This window comes from Vicugna pacos, chromosome 34, assembly GCF_048564905.1.
Source record: "Vicugna pacos chromosome 34, VicPac4, whole genome shotgun sequence".
NCBI classification, from domain to species: domain Eukaryota; kingdom Metazoa; phylum Chordata; class Mammalia; order Artiodactyla; family Camelidae; genus Vicugna; species Vicugna pacos.
Window position 1 is genome coordinate 14729886 of NC_133020.1, and position 23772 is coordinate 14753657.

General features: G+C 41.5%; 1 protein-coding gene across 1 annotated transcript in view; it reads left to right on the forward strand.

Moving 5' to 3' along the window:
* The window catches only part of DUSP16 (dual specificity phosphatase 16), a 74993-nt gene that overhangs the window by 14211 nt on the left and 37010 nt on the right, over positions 1 to 23772 (forward strand). Inside the window, exon 2 of the mRNA XM_072954824.1 lies at positions 22609 to 23197. Coding sequence (XP_072810925.1) covers positions 22970 to 23197 — 228 coding nt within the window. The 5' untranslated portion in view covers positions 22609 to 22969. The remainder of the gene's footprint in view (positions 1 to 22608; positions 23198 to 23772) is intronic.

The following is a 23772-nucleotide window of genomic DNA, read 5'->3' on the forward strand; positions in this document are numbered from 1 at the left end:
AGTGAGTGGAGTCTAGTAACTGTACAGAGTAGCCTCGCCCATCTCTAGCCATTATCAGTTCAGCTTGCTTAATTGAGGGCTTTGTACTCCGAAAGAGGATTTAAGGCCTCAGATTCATCCTCCTTTTCCTCCCTCTTCCTCCTCATTACCTCTAAAACCAGGGGGATGGACAAGATGATAACTGAGGTGTCTTCCAGCTGTGAAATAGTGAGTTTGGAGAGTATTGCCTTTTACTGACTGACCTCTAGCATCTAAAATTTCCTTGGAACCTCAGTAACATTTGACTCCTAGACTAAGAAATCTCGTTGATGGTTAGTGAGAAGCCCTCCACCAAAGTTCCAATGGATCTTTGGTTTGCTAACTTTTAATCTTACTCATTTTTCTCGTTATGGTACAATGTCACCTTCAGATCGTGGGCCTAGAGGTCAGTTCTTTCACTGCTGCCTCGAACAGGTCCTTCAGCCGGGCTGTGGCCAGGGGCCGGAGCTTGTACCTTGCCCTGCAGGTACACAGCGGTGGTTGTTTTTTCAACCTGCTTGCAGTCATGAGGAAATGGAAGCCAAAGTTTGCTGGACAGTCTGTTTGTTGTTGTTTTAAATACATAGAACAAACAGAACTAGTCCAAATTTTCAGTGAATTCTTATTTCTGTAAAACTAGCTATATTTTTTGTGTTAAATGCCAGTTTAAAGAGATATTACCCAACTGATGATTTCCTACCCATGGCTTTTATAGCAGTAGTAATTAAAAGAAGTAATGGTTGATGTTGAAGTTTACCATGGACTCTGATATCATACGGTTAGAATTACTTTTAGATTTTAAGTACTTGCTAGTTAACATTTTTGCATCTTACGCTGTCGGACAGATAACCAGTAACAGTCTTTAGGGAGCTCACCTTAGTTATGTGGAGTTATGTTAACATACAGCGCTATGACTTAAAATGCTCTAATGCTAACCGTATTCTATGAGATAATAAGGTGAACAAGCACAATCCAGTAAACCACACAGGAATGAGTGAGGAATACGCACGGTGACTCAGAAGGCGTGAGCTGTTGGTGATGCTTGCAGTAGAAGTCAGGGTGTCTGGTCCAGCAGTTGTCTTCGTCCTTGGCCACCTGTGGCATCTGCATTGCCTTCTGGCACGTTGTCAGGTCTCAGTGGAACAAAATACTTCTTTTGCCAAAATACTAAATATAGCCAGGTATGTGGACGGGGGAGGTAATAATGCAGGGGACTGAGGCAGCTTCATAGAGCTACGTTGTGAGAAGCTGGAGAAATGTTCAGAGCCATCCGATGCCATTCTTTTTTTTTTTTTCAGTACTGCAAAATTTTTATCAAGAAAATATTTCCTAGAGCAAATTTCAATAAGACAGGTTTGATTTTTGTTAGTTTGTTTGGTTTGAAACTGGTTTTATTTATTTTTATTGACGTATGGTTAATTTATAGTGTTGTGTTAGTTTCTGGTGTACAGCAAAGTGATTCAGTTATACATACGTGTGTATATATATTCTTTTTCAGATTCTTTTCCATTATGTTTAGTATGAGATATTGAATACTGTGCTACACAGTAGGACCTTGTTGTTCCAATGTCATTCTTAATCTGGATTATATAGTCAACCCAAGGATTGAAAATGCAGTTGGTAACATTATAATTATTTCGTTGTAAAAGATTATCTAGACCTTGTGGGGCTCCCCATCACCATTCCTCTGATCGTAGGTTAGTCATTTAATTATGAAAAAAACATAACCACCAGAACACAGGTAGAGTGAAAAGACAGAACTAACTTCTGGTTAGTAATTAGCAGACAGAATTCATCAGTGTCATCGTTATCAAAAAGGTGTAAGATTTCCCCTCCAAATGATAGCATTTCATAAATTTTTTAATACATAAAACTGTCAGGTGTTTTCATTATTCACTTATTTATGTTTCATAAGAAATGTAACTTATTTCTCTACACTTTCTGTTCCTGGTTTCTAAAAGTATATAATGTTACTATTATTACAAAATATTATTTGTAATGAAAGTTCTTTTTTCCTTTTGGATGCTTCAGAATCCACATATTAGACATTAGAGTGGTGCGTGAAGCTTTAGGTCCGTGATTTGGTCCCCATTTCTCTAATCTGCTTTGTTTTTAGTGGGGAAAGATTTGCTAGGAAATGTGGCTGAAGCAATCATACAATTTTGGCTAGATGGTAGCATTTAGAATACCATTAGACTTCATTTATCCATATACCTTCTTATCTGTTACTAGAGTAGCAAGATTTGATCATGATTTGTGTAGTTATAAGTTAGTAAACTTTTCTAATTAAATAGGGAATATATGTATAAAATGTTTTGATAGTGTTCAAAAATCAGTTAATATAATTCACCACATTAACTGTACAAAAGTAGAAAAAAATCACTATCTCAGGAGATTCAGACAGATCATTTGTTAAAATCTAATATCTGTTCTAGATTAAAAAAAAAAACTCTTACCAAACAAAAGTAGGGACTTCCTAAACATGAAACCAAGTTCTGGTGAAGATGCAGAGCAAATGGAACTTCGCATGTTGCTGGTGGAAGTGCAAAATGGTACACCTATTCCAGAAAACAGCTCAGCTTTATACATTTATAAAGATAAATGTATACTTACCTTATGACTCATCAGTCCTACTGCTAGGTATTTACTTAAGAAAAATGAAGACTTATGTTCACGCAGAACCCAGTACACAAATGGCTATGCAGCTTTATGAATAATCACCCTGGACTAGAAAGAACCCAAATGTCCTACAGCCGGTGAACAAATATACAAATGATGGTACATCCCTTCAAGCAAACTATTGATAAATGCAACAACATGCATGAATCTTAAAGGCAGTGTGCTGAGTAAAAGAAGTCAAAAGGTTATGCACTGTATGATTCAATTTAAGTCATAGTCTAGAAAGGCAAAACTATAGGTATGGAGAACAGGTCAGTGGTTGCCAGGATTTGAGGGTGGGGAGAAGGTGTTGATTACAAAGAAGTGGCATGAGGATGTTTTCTGGGGTGATGGAAGTGTTCTGTCTTGGTTGTGGTGATGGTTACATTATACATGTGATCAAAGCTCATGGGAACTGTGCACCAAAACACATGAGTTTACTTTTTATAAATTAAAAATATTTTTTTAAAAAGTAAGTTTGGATGCCAGGTCAATATAGAGAATCTGCATTTCTGTATGACAATAATAACCAGAAAATGAAATTTTAGGAAAGATGACATGAATAATAGCATTAAAAATATCAAATACCTAGGACTAAATCTAATGAAAGCTGCCTGAAATCATTACACAAGCTGATTCTAAAGTTTATATGGAAACACAAATGGCAAGAATAGTCAAGGTAATAATACTGAAGGAAAAATTATAGGATTTACACTATTAGATATGCAGTGTGAAATAAACAAATCAATGGACTAGGATAGAGACCACAAACAGACCCACAACTTATATATATGTGTATGTGTATATATGTGTCCTGTATGTATATATATTTATGTGTGCATATATATACATAGACACTTAATTTATGATTAAGATGGCATTTCATTATACAGCAATGTGGACAGAAAAGTCTTTTCAATAAATGATCCTGCATCAGTTGCTTATCCATGCTGAAAAAAACTAATTTTGGCCCCTACCTCACATCATACACAAAAATAAATTATAGGTCAATTGTTGATCTAAATACAGAAAGTTAAAAAAGACTTCTAGACGTGCTCAACAAAGTAGTCATCACAGAATGCCGGGAAAAAACTACAGTGAAATTACCACGACACACCAACCAGAAGAGCTAAAATTTAAAAACAAATTACAACAAAAAGACTTTAAAGTATCAAGTGTCATCAAGGATATAGAACATCTAGCGCTCGGAAACACTGGTGGTGGGATTCTAAATCAGCACAACTGCTGTGGACGGTTGGTAGTGTTGTGTTAAAGCTCTCCACTCATCTTGCCTCTGACCCGGCAGATCCAATCCTAGTTGTATACTCAACAGAAACATGTACTTACGTTCGCCAAAAAGTATGTACAAGAATGTTCATACCATAAGTCATAATAACTCCAAACTGGAAACAACCTAAATGGTCCATCAGTAGAAGAATGGTGAAATGCATTGTTGTATATTCAATGAAATACCATAGAGCAGTGAACAGGAAAAACTGCTGCTACTTACAGCAACATGGGCTCAAATATAATGTTTAGTAGACGAGTTCAGGCACAAAAGAGTTCAACAACAAGCAAAACTAGTATATAGGTAAGAAGCCAGGTTAGTGGTTATCTTCAGGGAGGGAGATTAGTTGATGCGATGGTATAAGAGGCCAGCTTCCAAAGTCTTCGATTTTTTTCATTGGGATCCATAGTTTTGTGAGTGTGTTAACTTTGTGAAAATTCTTTAGGTATACATTCATGATGTGTATGCTTTTTGGAATATATGTTATGTCTGAATTTAAAAGTTTATTAAAAGAATTATTTTGAGTGAATGGCATCTAAGACAGTATTAGGTTTTTTTTTATTAGTAAATCCATATCATCAGTCTTGTAAGAGAGAAAATTATTTGTATCTGTCAATACAAATAACTAGCTCCATAAATAAATAGAGAGAACAGGCTTAAATTCTTTCCTAACTAATCAAGACATCCCTAGGCTTCCTTTTTATTGCTTTTGTTGCTAGGGATAAACCTGTATTTTTCTGTATCCCTCTTATGTTTTTGTTTTCTTCACAAAATATATTTTTGGAAACCGTTCTCTATCAGTACCTGCAGATATCTTTCTTTTTGGAGCCATATGGAGTAATACTACATTGATAACAGTAATATATTTCACTCATCTATCATTGACATTGAGATCGTCTCTGACTTTTTATAATTATAAATATGTTTCAGTGAGCAATATTTCACATAAAATATACTTGGGTAAGTATTTGCATAGGATAATTTATTGAAAGTAGAAGTTTTGGATCTTACAGTACATGTAAGTTATTTTAAACTTTTTGTTGGGAAATAATTTTTCACCTACAGAAAAGATGAAAGATCGGCACCTACTGTTAACAGTTTGTTCCCTTTGCTTTATCACTTGCTCTCTCTTCACGTGAATAAATGATATAATTTTCCCTTTGAGAATAACTTGCATACATCATGGCCTTCCATCCCCAAGCACTTCAGTGGGTCTCCAAAGAACAGGATCATTCTCCCACCCCGAGTAGAGCTGTCAACTCCAGTGAACCTAGCGTGGATTTAATACCTCCTTTCAGTCCACCATTTGTATTCCAGTCTTGTCAATCAATCCAACAAGATTCTCTGTAGCATATTTTTTTCCTCTAGTACAGGATCTAGTTGAGCATCAGAAACTGCATTTGCTTGTCATGGATCTTTTTAGTGTCCTTTTATTTGGTATAGTTCCTTGGCCTTTCTCTGTCTTTTTAAAAAAATAACTTTATTGGGATGTGATTCACATACCGTAAAATTTATGCTTTAAAAAAAAACTGAGACGTAACTCATGACTATAAAATTTATCATTTTAAAGTATACAAATCAGTAGTCTTAGTATATCAACAGAACTGTGCAGTCATCACCACTCTAAACTCCAGAACATTTTTATCACCCCTAAAACAAACCCTTTACACATTAGGGGTCACTCCCCCTCCCCCCTTTTGTGTCTGGCTTCTTTCACTTAGCGTAATGTTTTCAGAGCATCAAATCCATTCCTTTTAGTAGCTAAGTAAGGTTCCATTGTATAGATGCATACCACATCTTGCATGTCCACTCATCAGTTGATGCACTTTTTGGCCACTATAAATACTGCTGCTGTGAACATCCGTGTACAGGTTTTTGTGTGGACCTGTTTTCAGTAGTCTCATATCTAAATTCTTCTCTAGGCTTCGTATCTTGCTGTAGCACTTTGCAGACCTTTCTTGGCCATTGTTTCCTACAGGGTTTGTAATGGATCATGAGTACAGTTTCCACATGCAAAACCCACGGATGCAGAGGGCTGACTACTCATTGTACTATGTCATTATATCTAAGGGACTTGAGCATTCTAGGATTTTGGTGCCGGGGGGGGGCTCTTGGAACCAATCCCTGCAGTTACCAAGGGACAACTGTAGTCAGAGAAACAATTGTTCGGGAGACGTGGACCAGGCAATTTTGTCATTCTGAAGCGGTCTGTAGACTAAAACACTTGAAGACCGTGGGTCAGGACGGCTAACCCTCTCTCATCTACACCTGTTTAGATTGCTCAGCTCCTGAGAGCTGAGAGCTTAGGCCTTTGCCTACATATCGGCCTTCCAATAAAATGGACTAATTATAATAAGAATTCCCCTTTTATCCTTCCTGCTTATACTTCGAGGGAGATGCTGTGGGGCAGAAGTAATGTCAGTGTGATCTTATCAGATGACTGTCAGAGCTGTGCAACCGGAACTTCCTTTAGTTCTTCCCTTCTCTGTGAGTTTGCGCTGGGGGGGGGCACCGTGTGCACCTGGGGTCTGAAGGAAGATGAACTGCCTTCCCCCTCCCCCGAGTCAGTGCCACGGTGAGGACCTGCAGCCTGTCCTCTCCTGAAGATGAATCTGTGTTAAGTGTTTACTGGCAGGAAGCAGCCAGCCTTTAGGGGCCAGTTGAAGAGAAGTGCCTCCAGGATTGGTGGAAGAGCTTGCTGGCCAGTGGCTTGGGGAGAACTGGGGAGCCAGTCCCACCCCTTGCCAGACTTCTCTGGGCCAGAGGTGGTTTGTGAGTCCAGACCATGTAGCATCCTCAGGACAGCATCCAGGGTAAATGTGTGCTGCTGGGCTCACCACCACCTCCTCCTCGCTGACCTCCGGACGTCACCTCTGGAAATCCTCCCTCCTCCCCGTCTTAGAGCACTCCCATCCTGCTGAGCCGGGCAGATAACCTGTGTGCAAAGTATTTCTCTAGTATGGTCTTAAATTGTGTCTGAGTAGAGAGGCTTGTGCAGACTGTGTTCAAAAACTGTAGTGAAGTGAATGAGCCATAGGAAAGGCCCACTGTTCAAAGGGACAGCTTGTGAGCACTTTCTAGTTTCTTCTATTGTATGTTAAGAAGGTATGTTATGAATAAAAACTCCTGATTCTGATTGAACGCTACCCTTTTTTTTTTTTTCAAAGAAACTGCTGGCACAACCTTGAGAAGGGTGGAGATGTCCTTTATTTGATGTGATATAGAGTGTTTGGCTGGAGGCCCAAATCTTAGTTTCCATCATCAGCTTATGAAGTGAAGTTTGACAAGATTGTATTAGAGGGAGGAATTGCAAAAGATTGTGTGCCCTCGCAGTGGCGATTTGTCCTTAGTAATGGGAAATTCCTGCGTGGAGATATTTAACCTGCATTCGTACACAAGTGAACACTGACGTCTATTTTGCCTCCTATCAGCCTTTAAAAACTTTTCTTGAGACATCTACATCTAAACAACAGTGGAAAAAAGTGAGGAAACTGGGTTGCTTCAACCGTAAGCTGTTTCACTAAGTCACAGTGGGGTTCTGTGCCCCGGCATATCCTTGTGGTCTTTTTTTGGGTGTCCTAAGTGATTTGTGCTCCTTTATCATCGGAATTATAGAAACTGTGACACTGAGAACTTGATCTATTACCTGACAATATACCCAGACAAACAGCAGATACTATAACACACATACCTCAAGAAATAGACCAGAAAGAGGGAGGGTAATAGCTCAGTGGTAGAGTGAGTGCTTAGCATGCGTGAGGTCCTGGGTTCAATTCCCAGTACCTCCTCTAAAAAAAAAAAAAAGTCAGATGTATTAACAGTGCTGCGTGGGTCACCAGATTTCCCCTTTGCGCTTTTAATCCCTGCTTTCCAAGTAGCCTGCCTTTTGTGCCCCTTGGGAGGAGGTAAAGAATCTACCTTTTACCTGTTTGTGTTAAAAAACAAAACAAAGCAAAACAAAAACACTGGTGTCTGGGTTCCACTCCCCAGAGACTCTGATTTATTGGTCTGAGGTACATCAGGATATTTAAGAGTTCCCTAGGTCACTTAACGTGCAGCCAAGTTTCAGAACCACTGCATCAGCCGGAATACTCCTCCGTTGACCCTGTTGTAAGTGATTGGCCTTCCAGGGAATGTTCGGAGTTACGAAGTACCGTTCTTCTACGTGCTTCCCGTGTCCTCGTAGGGGGCAGTGAAGCGGACAGGCTTCTGCTCCCAGGGTTCCTTGTCCTCTATGAGTGTTCTCTGAGGTCTGGCTGCTCCTCGTTTTGTCCTCTGTTTCCTGCGTGGCTGTGATGGTTCACCGGCTGGCGGGCTGGTGTTGTCGTGAGGCCACTCTCTTCACAGCCACACATGGCAGGCATTTAAGGGGGTGCATTATTTTCCATCTTTTGAAATTTATTGCTCTCTGTGCCTTTCAGGAACCTATTAAAATTGGCAGAATGTTTGGTAAGCTCTGTAGGGTTGTGGACAGCACTGTTCTGTAGAAGCTCCAGTTTCTGTCCCTGACGAACTGTGTGACTTTGGGCAAATAGTTAACATTTTGTAAAAGGGCTATTATTAACCCATCAGAAGGCATGTCCTAGACTTGGTGGAGGTCGTGCTTGGGCTGTGGGGCTTGGATGGTCTCAGCTGACCTTCCATCCCTCTTCCATTGTTGGCAGTTCCCATTGCCATGAAGCTCAGTTTAAACACAGCTTCGCACCTGATGTCCTCCAGGTGAGAGAGACTGAAAATCGATCGTCTTGACAACTCACTGAACAGGAACATTGAGAGAACGAAACGTGTCTTTAGGACAGTGTTTTTCAAATTTAAAACTGTACCTAAAACAGTCCTAAGAACCTTCTGGGACATTTGTCAAAAATGCAGATTCCCAGCCTCCACTTGAGACCCCAAGTATCAATCTCCAGGGGTAGGGCCTGGGTGATTATTTTTATTGTGTTTTTTAAAATTAAGTTCCTAAGTGATTCTTGTGATTAGATAAAAATGGGAAATTGTTCTCTAGGAAATTGAATATAGTAGGTTCTCAGTAAATGAACACATGATTCCACTAACCCATTTAATTTTTCTACTTGAAGCTTTGGAGATTAGCTAAGATCCACAAGCCTAGGATTCAGAAGAATAAACACTGTTGGCAAGAGAGGAAACTGAACATTGACCACTTTGTACTTAGTGCTCTGTGATGCTTACATATTTTTTTTTTGGGCAGGGGAGAGGAGGTAATTAGGTTTAGCTTTTTTTTTTTTAACAGAGGTACTGGGGATTGAACCCAAAACCTCGTACGTGCTAAGCTTGTGGTCTGCCACTGAGCTCTACCCTCCCCCGTTCCGTGTGTTGGTAGCAAATGGTGATAGGCTTCTTTTCAACCTGTTTGGGAATCTGTGCAGTGGGATAAAACTATAGAGCTGTGTGAGCATTATTCTTAGGATCCATGCCATGGACTCCATTGTAGATGAGATGGTGAAATTAGATATTTTGGATTTTAAGTCTTGGAGTTACTTTAATAGACAGTCCTGTGGTCTGCTTTATACTAAATTCACTTGTGACAAGCTTACTGTATTTGTAATGATTTTGCTTTTAATTTTAACTGTGTGGTCTTTGGTCCTGAAGGTTACATTTGGAAAAGGAACATTGCCCTGTACTAAACCATATATACTTATTTTGCTTTGTACGAAATACATACGAATGCCGTGTGCCTGAGAAGGTTGTCATGGGGGTGTGTAATTACATTTTTTTAAATCTCTTACATTTTTTAAGACTACTGAGTCACTGCTGGATAAATCGCATGATTCTGCGTTAAAACCTATTTTGGTTAATAATTCCTACAAAGTAATTTTTGCTTGGCTAACGCAGCGAACAAGCCCCCAGTACTTCGACTTCCACATCGTCTTTCTTTCTCTGAGCAGCACGAGCTTGACATGAGTTTTGACTGGTTTGAAACTCTCTATATACTTTAGTTTTCTGTTGCAAAAGTTTTATACACACATATATAGTGGAAAGTTGGGAAATTACTGAAAAACGTATAGGAGAAAGTCACCCCTGATGGCAACATCAGACTTCACCTCTGTTCACGTTCTGCTCACTTCATTTTTTAATGCTTTTTTTAAAAATTGAAGTATAGTTGATTTACAATGTTGTGTTAGTTTCTGGGGTACAGCATAGTGATTTACTTACACATTTTTTTATATTCTTTTTCATTATAGGTTATTACAAGATATTGAATATAGTTCCCTGTGCTAGACTGTAGGACCTTGTTGTTTATCTGTTTTATATATAGTGGTTTATGTCTGCTAATCCCAAACTCCTTTTGACCTTTTATTATGCCTGATTCTTTTGGCTTATAAACAGTGCCCTGACTAGTAAAACTTGAACGTGTACATATTGCTCATTTTGCTTGATATTGGCTCATCTGCAGCAGAGACAGAATAGGTATTAAGGTATTTTCAGATGTTCTTATGGTGGAATAATTTAATAATGAAGCCTAAACAGTGCTTTTCGTGGGCACTGCCAGTCCGTAAGCCCATAATTTAATGAGGATATGTTTTGTGCCTGGCACGCTGCCTTGGATTTCCTGCCAGCTTTTACAGTCCCCATCCCAGGCAGAGCCCATCCTCAGATAACTGAAACTGTAAGGGTTATAACTGGTTAGTCTCCTCGCTCCCATTTTCTCCTCGTTTCGAGCTGCAGGAGGTTCCCAGAGAGACATTCTTCCATAACGTTCTTGTGTTCTGTGCATACAGCTCGCGCTGGCTTAGGCGTCCAGGTGCGTCACCAGCAGCCCCTCCTCCTTCACCAGTTTATTTCTTACTCGTGGTGTAATCTGCTCTGGCCAGGAGCAGCTGCACGCAGCCTCTCTCTACCTCTGCTCCTGCGTTTCCTTCCTCTGGAATTTTCTTCCCTCTTCTCTCTGGAAGTTCATGTCCCTGTTTTCCTCAAAACCCTAGGAAGCCTCCCTCTTTGACCTGCTGTTTGTTGGCCAACACAGTATCCTTTTGTATGTGTCCAAATGTCATTTTTCAACTATTTACTCAACTCATTAACATCGGGGACCTGCCATCTATTCTGTTTCTCCCACAGTACCTCACACTGGTTTAGAAATCTAGGTTAATTTCACTTAAACCAATAGACATCGTTGTTTTTCAGAGTGGGAAATTGAGACTTTGATGGGAAGGTGTTCCCTGCCACATGTGGCGAGCCCGGACCTGACTGACATCACACTGGAATTCGCAGAGGGAGGTAGCTATGGTGCTGTCCAGAGATGACAGAACAGCCTCTTAAAAAAGAAAAAAAAATAGCAAACAGAAACAGCGTCCTTTCAAACTTTCATTGTAGAGCAAGTGTTTCATGGGAGATTTCTGTTTTTTTCTTTTTTGGACTCATGGGTATTTATTTTATTCTGTGGGTTATAATCCATTTCTATTTATTTTGCTATTCAAATTGTGTGGGAAATCCTTTTTTTTTTTTTTTTTTTAATTTGCCAACAGAGCTCCTGGGAGCTGAGCTAGGGGGCCTTGTAACTCTTTAGTGTTCCTCTCTGCCTTTTCTGATTTCTCTTCCAAGGTCCTCAGGACAGGGTTTGTGCTCACCCGAGGCTGGTGGTGGAGGAAATTGGGGGGCGGCGGGGGGACACTGCTGACACAGGTGCCAGTCAGACTCTGGATGAGGACAGCTTTGTCCACACGGGCGGGGCTTGCTTCCCGCTTCGCAGTCTGAGCCCTTGGTCACAGAGCAATTCAGATCTTCTTAGTTTCTAAGTAATCCAGTGCGAAAACATTGAGGATTTATATTGTCTTCCTCTGAGGTTTAGAGAGGGTTTAACTTTTAGTGTCTAGATCATTAGGGCAGTTGAGGGCTAATGAAGTAATTATGTCTACTCAGTCTAACCACATGTGAAATACCACACTGGAAACATTTTACCTCTCTCCTCCAAAATAAAACTTTTTATTTTATGGTAACAAATAATCAAAAGATTTTAAAGGTTGTCAGTATACCTAATCCATGAATGACCGTCTCAAAGCAGTGTGGAGCAGTTATGATTACTGGTTACAATAGCAACACATCCAGGGCCTTGGCAGCTCCCCACTGCGAAAAAAAGGAATGGATGTATGACAAGGGGTTAACCTTAGAAAGAAAGAGACTTGGTTTTAGTCACGAGGATAGAAATTAAGATGAATATGAAGAGGAGAGGGAGAGAGATGGGAACGTCACAGCCTTTAAGGACAAATAAGGGCACAGAAGTTGCAGGTGGATGACGTGGGAGAGCCACAGTGTAGGGAAAAGGTGGGAGGTGAAAAGGGCAAAGCGGAAAAAGTAACCGCGGGGTGAGGACAGGGACGTTCTGAGTCCCGTCTCGGGCTGCCCTGCCGGAGTGTGGTCGCCTTCTGTCCTGTCGAGGTGTGATTCTTCGGCCCAGGTCCTGGCCCTGTCACCCACTTTGCCCCAGGGTGCCGCTTCCTGATCCCAGGAACTCCCTGGGCCTCAGATGGGGAAGTGCAAAGACAGATGCCACGACTCAAATTAGCACCGCCGGAGCCTGCAGAGACCGGCCTCCCTCCCTTTCCTTATTTCTTTCCTGATGGAGTAACAGCCCCAGAGAGGAATCCAGCAAACCGTGGGGCTGGCAGAGAAGTGGAAGTTGTTGTCTCTGAGCAGACCTTGGAAACCCCCCCACCACAAAGGAAATTATCCCCTGGCCAGGACGTCTGTGGGCCGTTGTCCGGCAGTTACCCATTTCAGTCTGTGGGTTGTGGGCTGTAAACCGGAGCTTCTTAGTGGCTTAACGGCTTAAGGATCCCATCAGCCCTGCTGCTCTGCCCTTGTGAGGGCACCTCGCACAGACCCGGGACGCACTGACGGCCGTCTCGCCGTATTCTTAGTGAAATCAGGTGTCCCTTGATCGCAGGTGAGGAAACAGCCGGCTGGAGGATGTCAGGTGACCGTTGTTGTGTCATTTTAGCATCTTCGTAGAGGTGCTGAAATTAGGAACAAGATCTCCTGAGTCCCGGTGCACGGTTTTGTTTTGCTTTTTAAATAATACACCATAAAACCTCACTTGTTTCTGAGTTCCTAGGATTACTTTTGGTATCAAGGGAAAAGGAACCGAGCAGACCTGGGATGGAGGTGGGTGGCAGAGTCAGAGGGGAGCCTGTGGTGGAGGGTTTTGTGCTTGCAAAGCTTTGTAGCTCCCGCCAGTGGGACTGAGCAAGGGGCTGGCAGCTCCCCCTGAGCCTGGCTTGTGTCCCATTTTTGAGGCCTCAGGGTTATTTTTAGCCTCAGGGCCTTGGAAGCAGGTGTGGTCCAGGCTTGAAGGCCACGCCTGGAATCTGTTCAAGTTCTGTTGTGCGTGTCCGTTTAGGAGCTGAGGACAGTGATGGACCACTGTATAGGCTATTAAAAGAATCTGCTTTTCCAGTGAGAGGAGTAACAGTCACACTGTGTTTCATTTGTGATGCTTTAGGTAGGTTTACTTTGAAGACTTTATAAAATGAAACACATTTTAAGAATGTTAAGAAATATATTAATTTTAAAAAGCTAGCGATAAGTCCTTTGTATACAGAAAAATCCTTCTGTATTAAGAGTTATACCCCAGCTGATGTGTTTTTAAAGTCCGGATTTGTAGTCGCAAGTGTGTAATTTAAAATTTAATTTTTCTCACCTCCCCCCCCAACATTATTGTTATTAAAATAATCCTTTGTAAGTCCTTTTGTGAAGTAGAAATTCAGCTTTTACCTTGACGGTAAACATCACTTTCCCTACATTGTATTTCTTCATCTTCTTGCCTTGTCCAAACTCACACTTTTTTTTTTCCTATTGAAGTATAGTTGATTTACAGTGTTGTGATAGTTTCAGGTGTACAGCAGAGTGACTCAGTTATACATTTATATATATGTAAAAATATGTATATGTATTCTTTTTCAGATTATTTTCCATTATAGGTTATTTGAGATATTGAATATGGTTCCCTGTGCTAGACAGTGAATCCTTGTTATCTGTTTTATATATAGTAGTTAGTACTGTTTATCCCAGACTCCTAATTTATCTGTCCCCTCTTCCCTTTTGGTAACCGTACGTTTGTTTTCTATGTCTGTGAGTCTATTTCCTTTTTGTAAATAAGTTCATTTATCATTTCTTTAAGATTCCACATATAAATAATACATATTTGTCTTTCTGACTTACTTCATTTAGAATGATAACCTCTAGGTCATTCCATGCTGCTGTAAATGGTGTTATTTCATTCTTTTTTATGACTGAATAATATCCCACTGTCTGTGTGTATGTATGTGTGTGTGTGTGTGTATATATATATATATATATATGTATATATATATATATATATATATATATATACACATACGTATACACACGCACATGCACCACATCTTTATCCAGTCATCTGCCAGTGGACATTTAGGTTGCTTCCATGTCTTGGCTGTTGTAAATAATGCTGCTGTGAACACTGGATGCCTGTATCTTTTCGAATTAGCATTTTCATCTTTTCCAGGTATATACCCAGCAGTGGTATTGCTGGATCACATGGTAACGCTATTTTTAGCTTTTTAAGGAACCTCCATACTGTTTCCATGATGGCTGCACTAGTTCACATTCCCACCGACAGTGTAGGAGGAATCTCTTCTCCACACCCTCTCCGGCATTTATTATTTATAGACTTTTTAATGATAGCCATTCTGACTGGTGTAAGGTGACACCTCCTTGTAGTTTTAATTTGCATTTCTCTAATAATTAGCAAAATTGAGCATCTTTTCCTATGTCTGTTGGCCAGCTGTATGTCGTCTTTGGAGAAATGTCTGTTTGGGCCTTCTGCCCATTTTTTCAATGGCAAACCCACACCTTTCTTGACAGTGCTGGCAAAGAGGAGTGCCAGCCAGACCAGAGCCACCAGGACCTGGCTCTGTGGGTGTGTCATGCCCTTTTTCTAAATTTTTCTGCACTTTCCAAGTTTATGGTAAATAAAAGAATATAAAAAGTATTACCTTTACTTAAGCAAAACTATTATGACATTTTTTAATATATGTTTGTGTGTTTGTATGTATGTGGGTGTTTGAGGTTTTGCTTTACCTACTGTTGGGTACCTGGATTTTATTCTGTTAATATATTATGACCATCTTTCATTGTTGGTCATGTTTATTTCAGTTGTAATATCTTTAGTAATTTAGTCCTTCCTCAGGAAAGAACACCTTATCTTCTATGTAGTGGAATTTTGCTGTTTGGGGGAGGGTGGGCCAAATGTGGTGCATGGATGAAGATTGTACATTTATATTAGTATTATCAACCCCTTGAGGCAGGATGGATGGGAGGGTGCCATCCGGGAGAGATACCTGGTGTGGAGGAAGGAAAGAGGCAGGTGGGGAGGGTGGGGAGGGGGAAGCCGGTGAAACAGGTGAGCACAAACAGGAGGCTTCAGCTGGGCCAGAACCCAGAGGGCAGCACGCTTCCTCAGCAGGAGCTCGGTGAGGGCTTCTCACAGATCAGAACTCTGCCTGGCTGGCCTGTGTCTGCAGAAAGGTGCTCTATTTAGTCTTTGAAGGGTGGCTGCTCTTCCAGCCTCTGTCTGTGGATCCTTGAGACGCATGTGAAGAACCTGAGCCTCTGATGAGGACAGGTCCTCTCAGCCCCTCTGCATCTGTGCAGTGACTCAAGCACACCTGTCCTGTCACTGCTGCCACCAGTCAGATTGTGTCCTCTCCGCTGGGGTAAGAAAAGACGGTCAAGTCATGAGTGGGTGACTGAACAACACGTTTAAGCTCCCCTTCTCGGCTTTGGGGAAGGTTTGTTTTGTTTTGTTTTTGTTTTTCTGTTGAATGTGTTTTATCAAATACCAGACCTCAGAATTTCCGTCAGGGTTACCCCACAGCGTGGGAGGCAGAGTTGCTCCGATCACTGTAGAGCTAAGATGGTCAAAGTCCAAGATGCTCTTGCTTCTAGGCGCGTGGCCCACTTTTTTTTTCCTTTTGATTTGTTCAGTTTTTCTCCTGTTGGAAGGCTGTGAGTAAGGCCCTGCTGGTGTATCTTGTTGCCTCTTTCTTCAGTTTTATTGGGGGTGGAAAAAAAATTTAAGAGTGGCCTGTAGTTTAGTAACAGTAAACTTCTCACCTGATTATATCCTTTCCATAAATTCTCTGAGAATTTGAACTTGAGCTCAAGCTCAAGCAAACAGGGCTCAACAGCTCTCCTCCCTGAACGAAGCCTGGCCCAGCCTTTGCCCTCTGCTGAGAAGTCGTGTGTAAAAGGAAGAGTGTAAAATGGATACGTGCCCCCTCCAGGTCCCCCTCTGCAGACCATCAGTTCTCGGGGCCATCCCTCACCCACCGCCGCGGGTCCTGCTATGGGCAGTCGGGCGGCGTGGAGGGGAGATGGCGTGTGGGAAAGGGACTCACCGCTTTCCTAGGGGGTGACCCAGCGCCGTGAGACTGCCCAGAGCCAGGACCCTGTCTGAAGGCTGAAAAGAGTAACTCATCTGAGAAGATGCTAAATAGAGTCATTTAAAAACGACCTGATTCTTTAAAAAATGTTCTGGTTGGGCATTAGCTTTAAAGGCTACAAGTAAAGGAAAGGCTACAATCCAAAAAAGCTTTAGCTTTTTAAACTTACATAATTATCAAAGAAATAAAGCCAACCACAAAGTAAGAAATAACAGAATGCAGTAATCCAATCATAAAGAACAGTCAAATGTGCTTACACATATTCAAGAAATTAATCATCTAAGTTAGAAATAACAAGTAGTTCATTTGTGTCCTTTTCTTTTTTCAGATTCCACATATAAATGATATCATGACATTTTTCTTTCTCTTTCTGGCTTACTTAGAATGATGATGTCCAGGTCTATCCATGTTGCTGCAAATGGCATTATTTTATCCTTTTTATGGCTGAGTAGTATTCCATTGTATATATACCACATCTTTTTTGTTGTTGTTGTTGGTAATGATTTTTTTAACATTTTTTTATTGATTTATAATCATTTTACAATGTTGTGTCAAATTCCAGTGTTCAGCACAATTTTTCAGTCATACATGGACATATACACACTCACTGTCACATTTTTTTCTCTGTGAGCTACCATAAGATTTTGTGTATATTTCCCTGTGCTATACAGTATAATCTTGTTTATCTATTCTACAATTTTGAAATCCCAGTCTATCCCTTCCCACCCTCCGCCCACCTGGCAACCACAAGTCTGTATTCTATGTCTATGAGTCTGTTTCTGTTCTGTATTTATGCTTTGTTTGTTTGTTTGTTTTTTAGATTCCACTTATGAGCGATCTCATATGGTATTTTTCTTTCTCTTTCTGGCTTACTTCACTTAGAATGACATTCTCCAGGAGCATCCATGTTGCTGCAAATGGCATTATGTTGTTGGTTTTTAGGCTGAGTAGTATTCCATTGTATAAATATACTACATCTTCTTTATCCAGTCACCTGTTGATGGACATTTAGGGTGTTTCTATGTCTTGGCTATAGTAAATAATGCTGCTATGAACATTGGGGTGCAGGTGTCATCCTGAAGTAGGGTTCCTTCTGGATATAAGCCCAAGAGTGGGATTCCTGGGTCATATGGTAAGTCTATTCCTAGTCTTATGAGGAATCTCCATACTGTTTTCCACAGTGGCTGTACCAAACTGCATTCCCACCAGCAGTGTAGGAGGGTTCCTCTTTCTCCACAGCCTCTCCAGCATTTGTCATTTGTGGACTTTTGAATGATGGCCATTCTGACTGGTGTGAGGTGATACCTCATTGCAGTTTTGATTTGCATTTCTCTGATAATTAGTGATATTGAGCATTTTTTCATGTGTCTATTGATCATTTGTATGTCTTCCTTGGAGAATTGCTTGTTTAGGTCTTCTGTCCATTTTTGGATTGGGTTGTTTATTTTCTTCTTATTGAGTCGTATGAGCTGCTTATATATTCTGGAGATCAAGCTTGTCCTTCTAATTAAATTGGTCAAGAGAAGTCTTCCGGTTCTCTGAGTGACTCAGTGGTATCCTGTACTCTTGCAAAGTTGGATGGAGAGTGAATTTCAATAAATAAAACACTGACTTTCATTATAAAGTCTTAGGTACATTTCCATAGGTAACCAAATGGAATCTAAGATATAAATTACACAGAAAACCTTAAAACATTATATATTAAAAGGGGAAGGTTTAGACATAATTTATGTCAATATTAAATGTTATAAAATACGAAATATAAATTGCTGGCTGAAATGTAAAATACACCACAGTTGGCCCTTCTTTAGAACAAGTTGCCCACCCTGTTCCCTGATCTGTGTATTTTGTTACACTAATATGTTGCCTCCACCTCTCTCTATCCCTGCATAATAAAGTCCTTTAAATTTTTTATTTCTGAAACTGGGATACTTTGTAAGTATTTGTTTAGTAGCCCTGGCTAAGGTTACTAGTCTTTGGTATGATAAATACTGGTTTGTTGACTTCTTTTTTTTAATAGAAAACTGCCTTGTACGTATAGAGAAGGGTTATTTAGAGGTCTTCTGCAGGGCCAGCTGCAGACTTCCTCAATGGTCAATCTCCTCTTGGGAAGAGAGGCTCTCTGCTACCCTGGCCCCATCTCCTGGGCGACAGCGTGGTCCAGGGCCCGCTCAGCATGAGCCCCGGGCAGCCTGAAAGGCGGCCCAGCCGGGAGGCCTTGAACACCTCCCTTGGGGTCCGCAGGGACAGGAGCAGCAGCTGAGTGACGTGGCTGACAGCCTTCAGCCTCTGGCAGGAGACACCCCGCCAGTGTTGACCTTCAGTGGCCTCCCGACCACCGTACAGGGAACTCGTGGTGCCCCCTCTGTCTGGGCAGGAACAGCCAGGGTTGCAGCAGGGGGTCCTTCAAGAGATCATTTCATATTTCCATGAATGTGCGTGTCACAGTTGAAACTCCTCTTAAGTCAGAGGAGTCCCAGGGGACCCTCTCCCGTTAGGATGCCCTCCAGCAGTTTGCTGACCCTTCAAGCCCATCGTTGTGAATTACTCTCCAGCTTTTCAGCCCTCAGGTAAACAGCTGATTGAGCAGGTGTAACGCCAGAGGAAAGGGGGAGTTGTCTTTCAAGGTTAAGTGTTTCTACATGTTTTATTTAGATTCCCAAAAGTGCAGCTGTGAAAGGCCCATGGATATACAAGTTGTATCACATTCTCATTAAATTTGGAAAAAAATCAGATTGGAGTATTTTAAGTGAAAGAGAAGGCAAGATGCTAACAGCGTACACACCTTGTAACCAGCTGAAGAAGGAAAAGGAAGAGTGTATAGTGTTTTACTTTACATTCATTTAAAAAAGTCTTTGGAAGAAATCAGAAGAAACTACTAACAGTGGTTACCAGTTAGACAGAGGAGGACCTGGACAGATGAAAGACAGAGATACTCAACAGATTCCATTTTTTTCATTTCAATGTATTTGTTGGAATTTCAGTATAATGGCAGTTTTAACAGCTTTATTGAAGTTTAATGGACATACATTGGGTAGGTAAAGTATACATATTCATTGCATGTATACAGTTTTTATATATATATTTTGAACTATGTGAGTATATTCTTTATTATAAATAGAAAGAAATTAATTAAAACTTTAAAAACTGGCTAAGTAAATAGATAATAAATGACAAAGCTGGCCTGCCCTGTGTTCTGTCTTAAAATTTTTATTACTTTTGCCTTGTAGAAATTTTGGGTACGATTAGCTGGTGTTGCCAACAATAAAATATTCTCTTGTCATCTTTCAAATCCTACTTGATGCAAAAGATTCTGAGAACAAAACTGTCACAGACATGTCCCTGATCTCAGAGTATTGACATTCTTTTTTTTTTTCATGTACAATAAAATGTGTTTGTTAAGTATGAATTCATGAGTTTTGACAAATATATATACTCATGCAACCACTACCACAATTAAAATACAGAAGAGTATTGACATTCTTCAGAATGAACAGTGAGTACAGAGAAATTTCTAAATGAGAGTTGTAGCCCAGGATGAGGACTTCCCCAGAATTCTCCAGCTGCAAGTAAACGAGGTGTAAGGTTATTGTTCCCCACCCTCCACACCCCCTTGCAGGGCTTGGCCTCTCCCACAGTCACCTGGAACCACAGCAGATCAGACCGTGGCCACTCAGGTGCCCTAGGAAGGGCCCCAGCCGGCCTCAGTGCAGCAGGGAGGTAGCTTTGTCCTCAGCTCACCTTCGCTCTCTTGCTTCAGTGCATCCTCGTATTAGAGTCACTGAGCAGACCTTGTCTTGGCCAGGAAAAGGGTCTTTTTTTATCTGGAACTCTGGTTCTCCAGGCCAGAGTGACCGTTTCCTCCTGGGTGGACCTGTCGGCCGTAGCCTGCCGTTGGTTCCAGCGGTGTGGGCTTTGCAGAGTTGGCTGAAGGGAAGCAGAGATGAGAACTTTCTAACTCAGCTTTTGCATGTTTGCGGTCTTCCCCCTCCCTGTGTCCCTCCATCTGCTAACCCAGATAACTGCTTTGTCCGGTCCAGCTTTTGTCACCGAGAGGAGCCAGTCGGGCCCGGAAACACAGGGCCGTTGCTGGAGTCAGGGCCACTTGCCCCATTCTCGGGTTTCCGCTTTCTGTGCCGCCGGGTACCGAGTGGATGGGCCACGTCATTCTGTCTCATCCAGCCTCACTGTGGGGACAAGTTCTTAGGAAAACAGGGTAACCCTGGAGTAGGAGCCCTGGTGTGGGAGGCAGCCAGCCTGAGCACAGGACCTTGCGTGGCTGTGGATGGTGTCAGCAGGCGGTCAGGGCTTGACCCAGCACTGGTGACCCTGGGTGGTGCTCTGCACACATGTGTCAGCTGATTGACTAGGATGCATTCTCTGCTCTGGTTTCTTCAGTTGAAGGTAGAGATGGCTTTTGTGCTTCATGGCCATTAAGCAAGACGGAAAATACATACACTCCTAGAGTGAAGACAAGAAATGGACAAATAATGTGTTACACGGGGCTGATCTGTCAGATGTGAGAGTGGATGAGACGGTGTCCTAGCTCCGTGCGTGTCCGGCTCTGGGAGAAGGGGCACCGCTTGCTTGAAGCTGGACTGCAGGCGGATGGAACTGCTCTCTTATCTGCCGAGGGCTTCCTCTCAGATTCCAGACGCAAGGCAGCCCTGCTCACCGCTAGCATCTTTACAGCATTTCCCTCCTTTCTCTGTGTGATGACTAGTTGCTTTCTCACTCACTCCCTTTAGATAAAAACAGATCATTTTCTCCTCAAAATAAACTTTGTGAGGAGACAAGGTCAATATTATATCTCCGTTTTATTGATGAGGAAAGTGTGGTTCAGAGAGGTTAGTATGGCTTGTCCAAAGTTACATAACCAGTAAAGCGCAAGGCCACTTCTCTCTCCAGCCCGCTCCCGCTTGCTTCTCTCTGCTTCAGTTTCTAGTTTCTAAGTCTGAGATTAGGAAGTAGGACCCAGTGCTTTTTGAGGATTTGACTGTCCTGATCTAAAATCAGTTCATCAAATATGAATTATTCAGTTTCTTAAGTCATTTTTGTAACGAGGATTCTGCTTACTTGTGACCATGTAAATTGAGTATCTTATGTGCACAGCACGGTGGAGGTAAGAAATATAATACAAAACCTCTGCCACCAAATGGTTTATCCTCTAGAAGTTCAATGCCAACAGTGGACGCCTAGTTTTGTGTAGAAGAGCATTTCCTATAAGCGGAGATGGATCCCAGAGATAGGAATGTGAGAGTATTAAAGGTCAGGATGAGGTCTGAGCAATGGGCACAAAACTCCAACTAGCGTTTACTCGGAGATGGTCCATCTCAGCAGGCTGGCAGGAACAGCGAAGCAGCAGGTCCAGCATTACGGGCTCTGTGTGCCTGGTTGCTGACCTGGAATCCAGGGCTAAGGTGTGAGATTTTCTCAGGCTGGGAGTCAGTGATTCTCTCAAGAATGAGGCACAAGAAAAACAGGAGTGAGCCTGTGAGGGACCGGGGAACTGGGGTACCGACCGGCCAGAGTCTGAGCTGTGAGGCTGCCTGGGGCGGAGCTGGGCACATCACAGGCCCCCAGCAGTCAGCTCAGCACTTGGCAAGCCAGCCTTATCGGTCATTTTTGTCCCTCCTCTTCCTTAGAAGGCAGCTGAAATTCATAGAGCCTCCCATTTTTCCTGCCTCTTCTTCCTGAGAGCGATTTAAAGGGGCTACTCACAGACACACATCTACCATCACAGTAATTCTCAAGCCATCAGAAGAGATTTTTTTTTTTTGTCCTGATCATGTGGATTGCTCACCTGGTCCTAGGTTGTTCTCAGCTTTTTCCAAGAAATAAGCAGATAAGATGGAGGAAACCCATTTGGAATAATAATCCTCCGAGTGGCTTTTTGTAGCATTTCTAATCTCATACGAATAGCCGATTAGTTCTGGGCCCCCAGGTGATGGTAATTTGTGACTAGGTCTTATTTTGTCTTCTGAGGTTTTGTATCGTGAGGTGAAACTGAATTATCATTAGTACGTTTTCCGAAGCCATACCTGTTTGTCCTTTTTGTTTGTTTGTTCTAATGAAACAGTGCACCAAGTATGGAATTAGATTAATGGAGTAAATATTATGAATCATACACTCTCGCTAATCTGATGCTCTTTCTTCTTTTGACCCCGTGTTTTGTTTTCCGTCTGTCATTCTCTCTCCGTGTAGGCTTTTGAGCCCCGTGTAAAGCCGTTGGAGCGAGGGAGCAGAGGTAAAGAATGATGTAATGCGCTTGCTGCCCCAAAGCATCTTTTGTTGGAATGGTTATTCCAGTCATCTCTTTATGAATCAAATGTGAGGGGCTGCTTTGTGGCAGGAGGCCTTTGCGAGAGCACATCAACGGGAAAGAGAAAGAGACATTCACTTGGAGGGCTCCTGCTGAAAATGCGCTTAACTCTCCTCTTCCGTCACCACCAGCCTGACCTCATACATTTCAGCACAATGGAGTGGCTGAGCCTTTGAGCACCCCACCATTACATCATCGTGGCAAATTAAAGGAGGAGGTGGGAAAAGAGGACCTATTGTTGTCATGGCCCATGAGATGATTGGAACTCAAATTGTTACTGAGAGGCTGGTGGCTCTGCTGGAAAGTGGAACGGAAAAAGTGCTGCTAATTGACAGCCGGCCATTCGTGGAATACAATACGTCCCACATTTTGGAAGCCATTAATATCAACTGCTCCAAGCTTATGAAGCGAAGGTTGCAGCAGGACAAAGTGTTAATTACAGAGCTCATCCAGCACTCAGCCAAACATAAGGTACTGGCTTGCTTTTTTTTTTTTTTCCTTTTTAAAATAAACGGACATACTGAATGGGGAATAATTTTAAATGAAGCTTGATTTTTAAGGGGAGAAAGTAATTGAGGAAGTTTTGGTTGCTTTTTTTAAACTTCGGTACCTTCAGATACCTCAAAATAATTTACTAATTGTAAACATTGTCACATGTAAGGATATTTCTGAACTGTACAGAAAGGTTACCTTGTTTTAATTTGATCAAGTGCTCTATTTTCCTATTAATGGCCTGCTAAGATGGTTTTATTAATTTGAGCACAAATAGAAAGTTTTATAACTAATACATTGTATTAATACTCAATTATTAGTATTTATGTATTAGTATATAATGTCTTGTGTATGTATTATTAATCATACATTAATACATTGTTTTGTATTGTTTACAAATGTACTGAAAATAATTCTTTTCAAGTGCCTTGGAAAGAAAGTAGAAACTAATATTAGAAGTGCTTTTTATGTGTGGGAAGGTAAGGTTATAGTCAGAACTTGAAAATCTTCAAGGAAATTTATTCTTAGGATCCCAAAATGTCATCTTGTGGTAG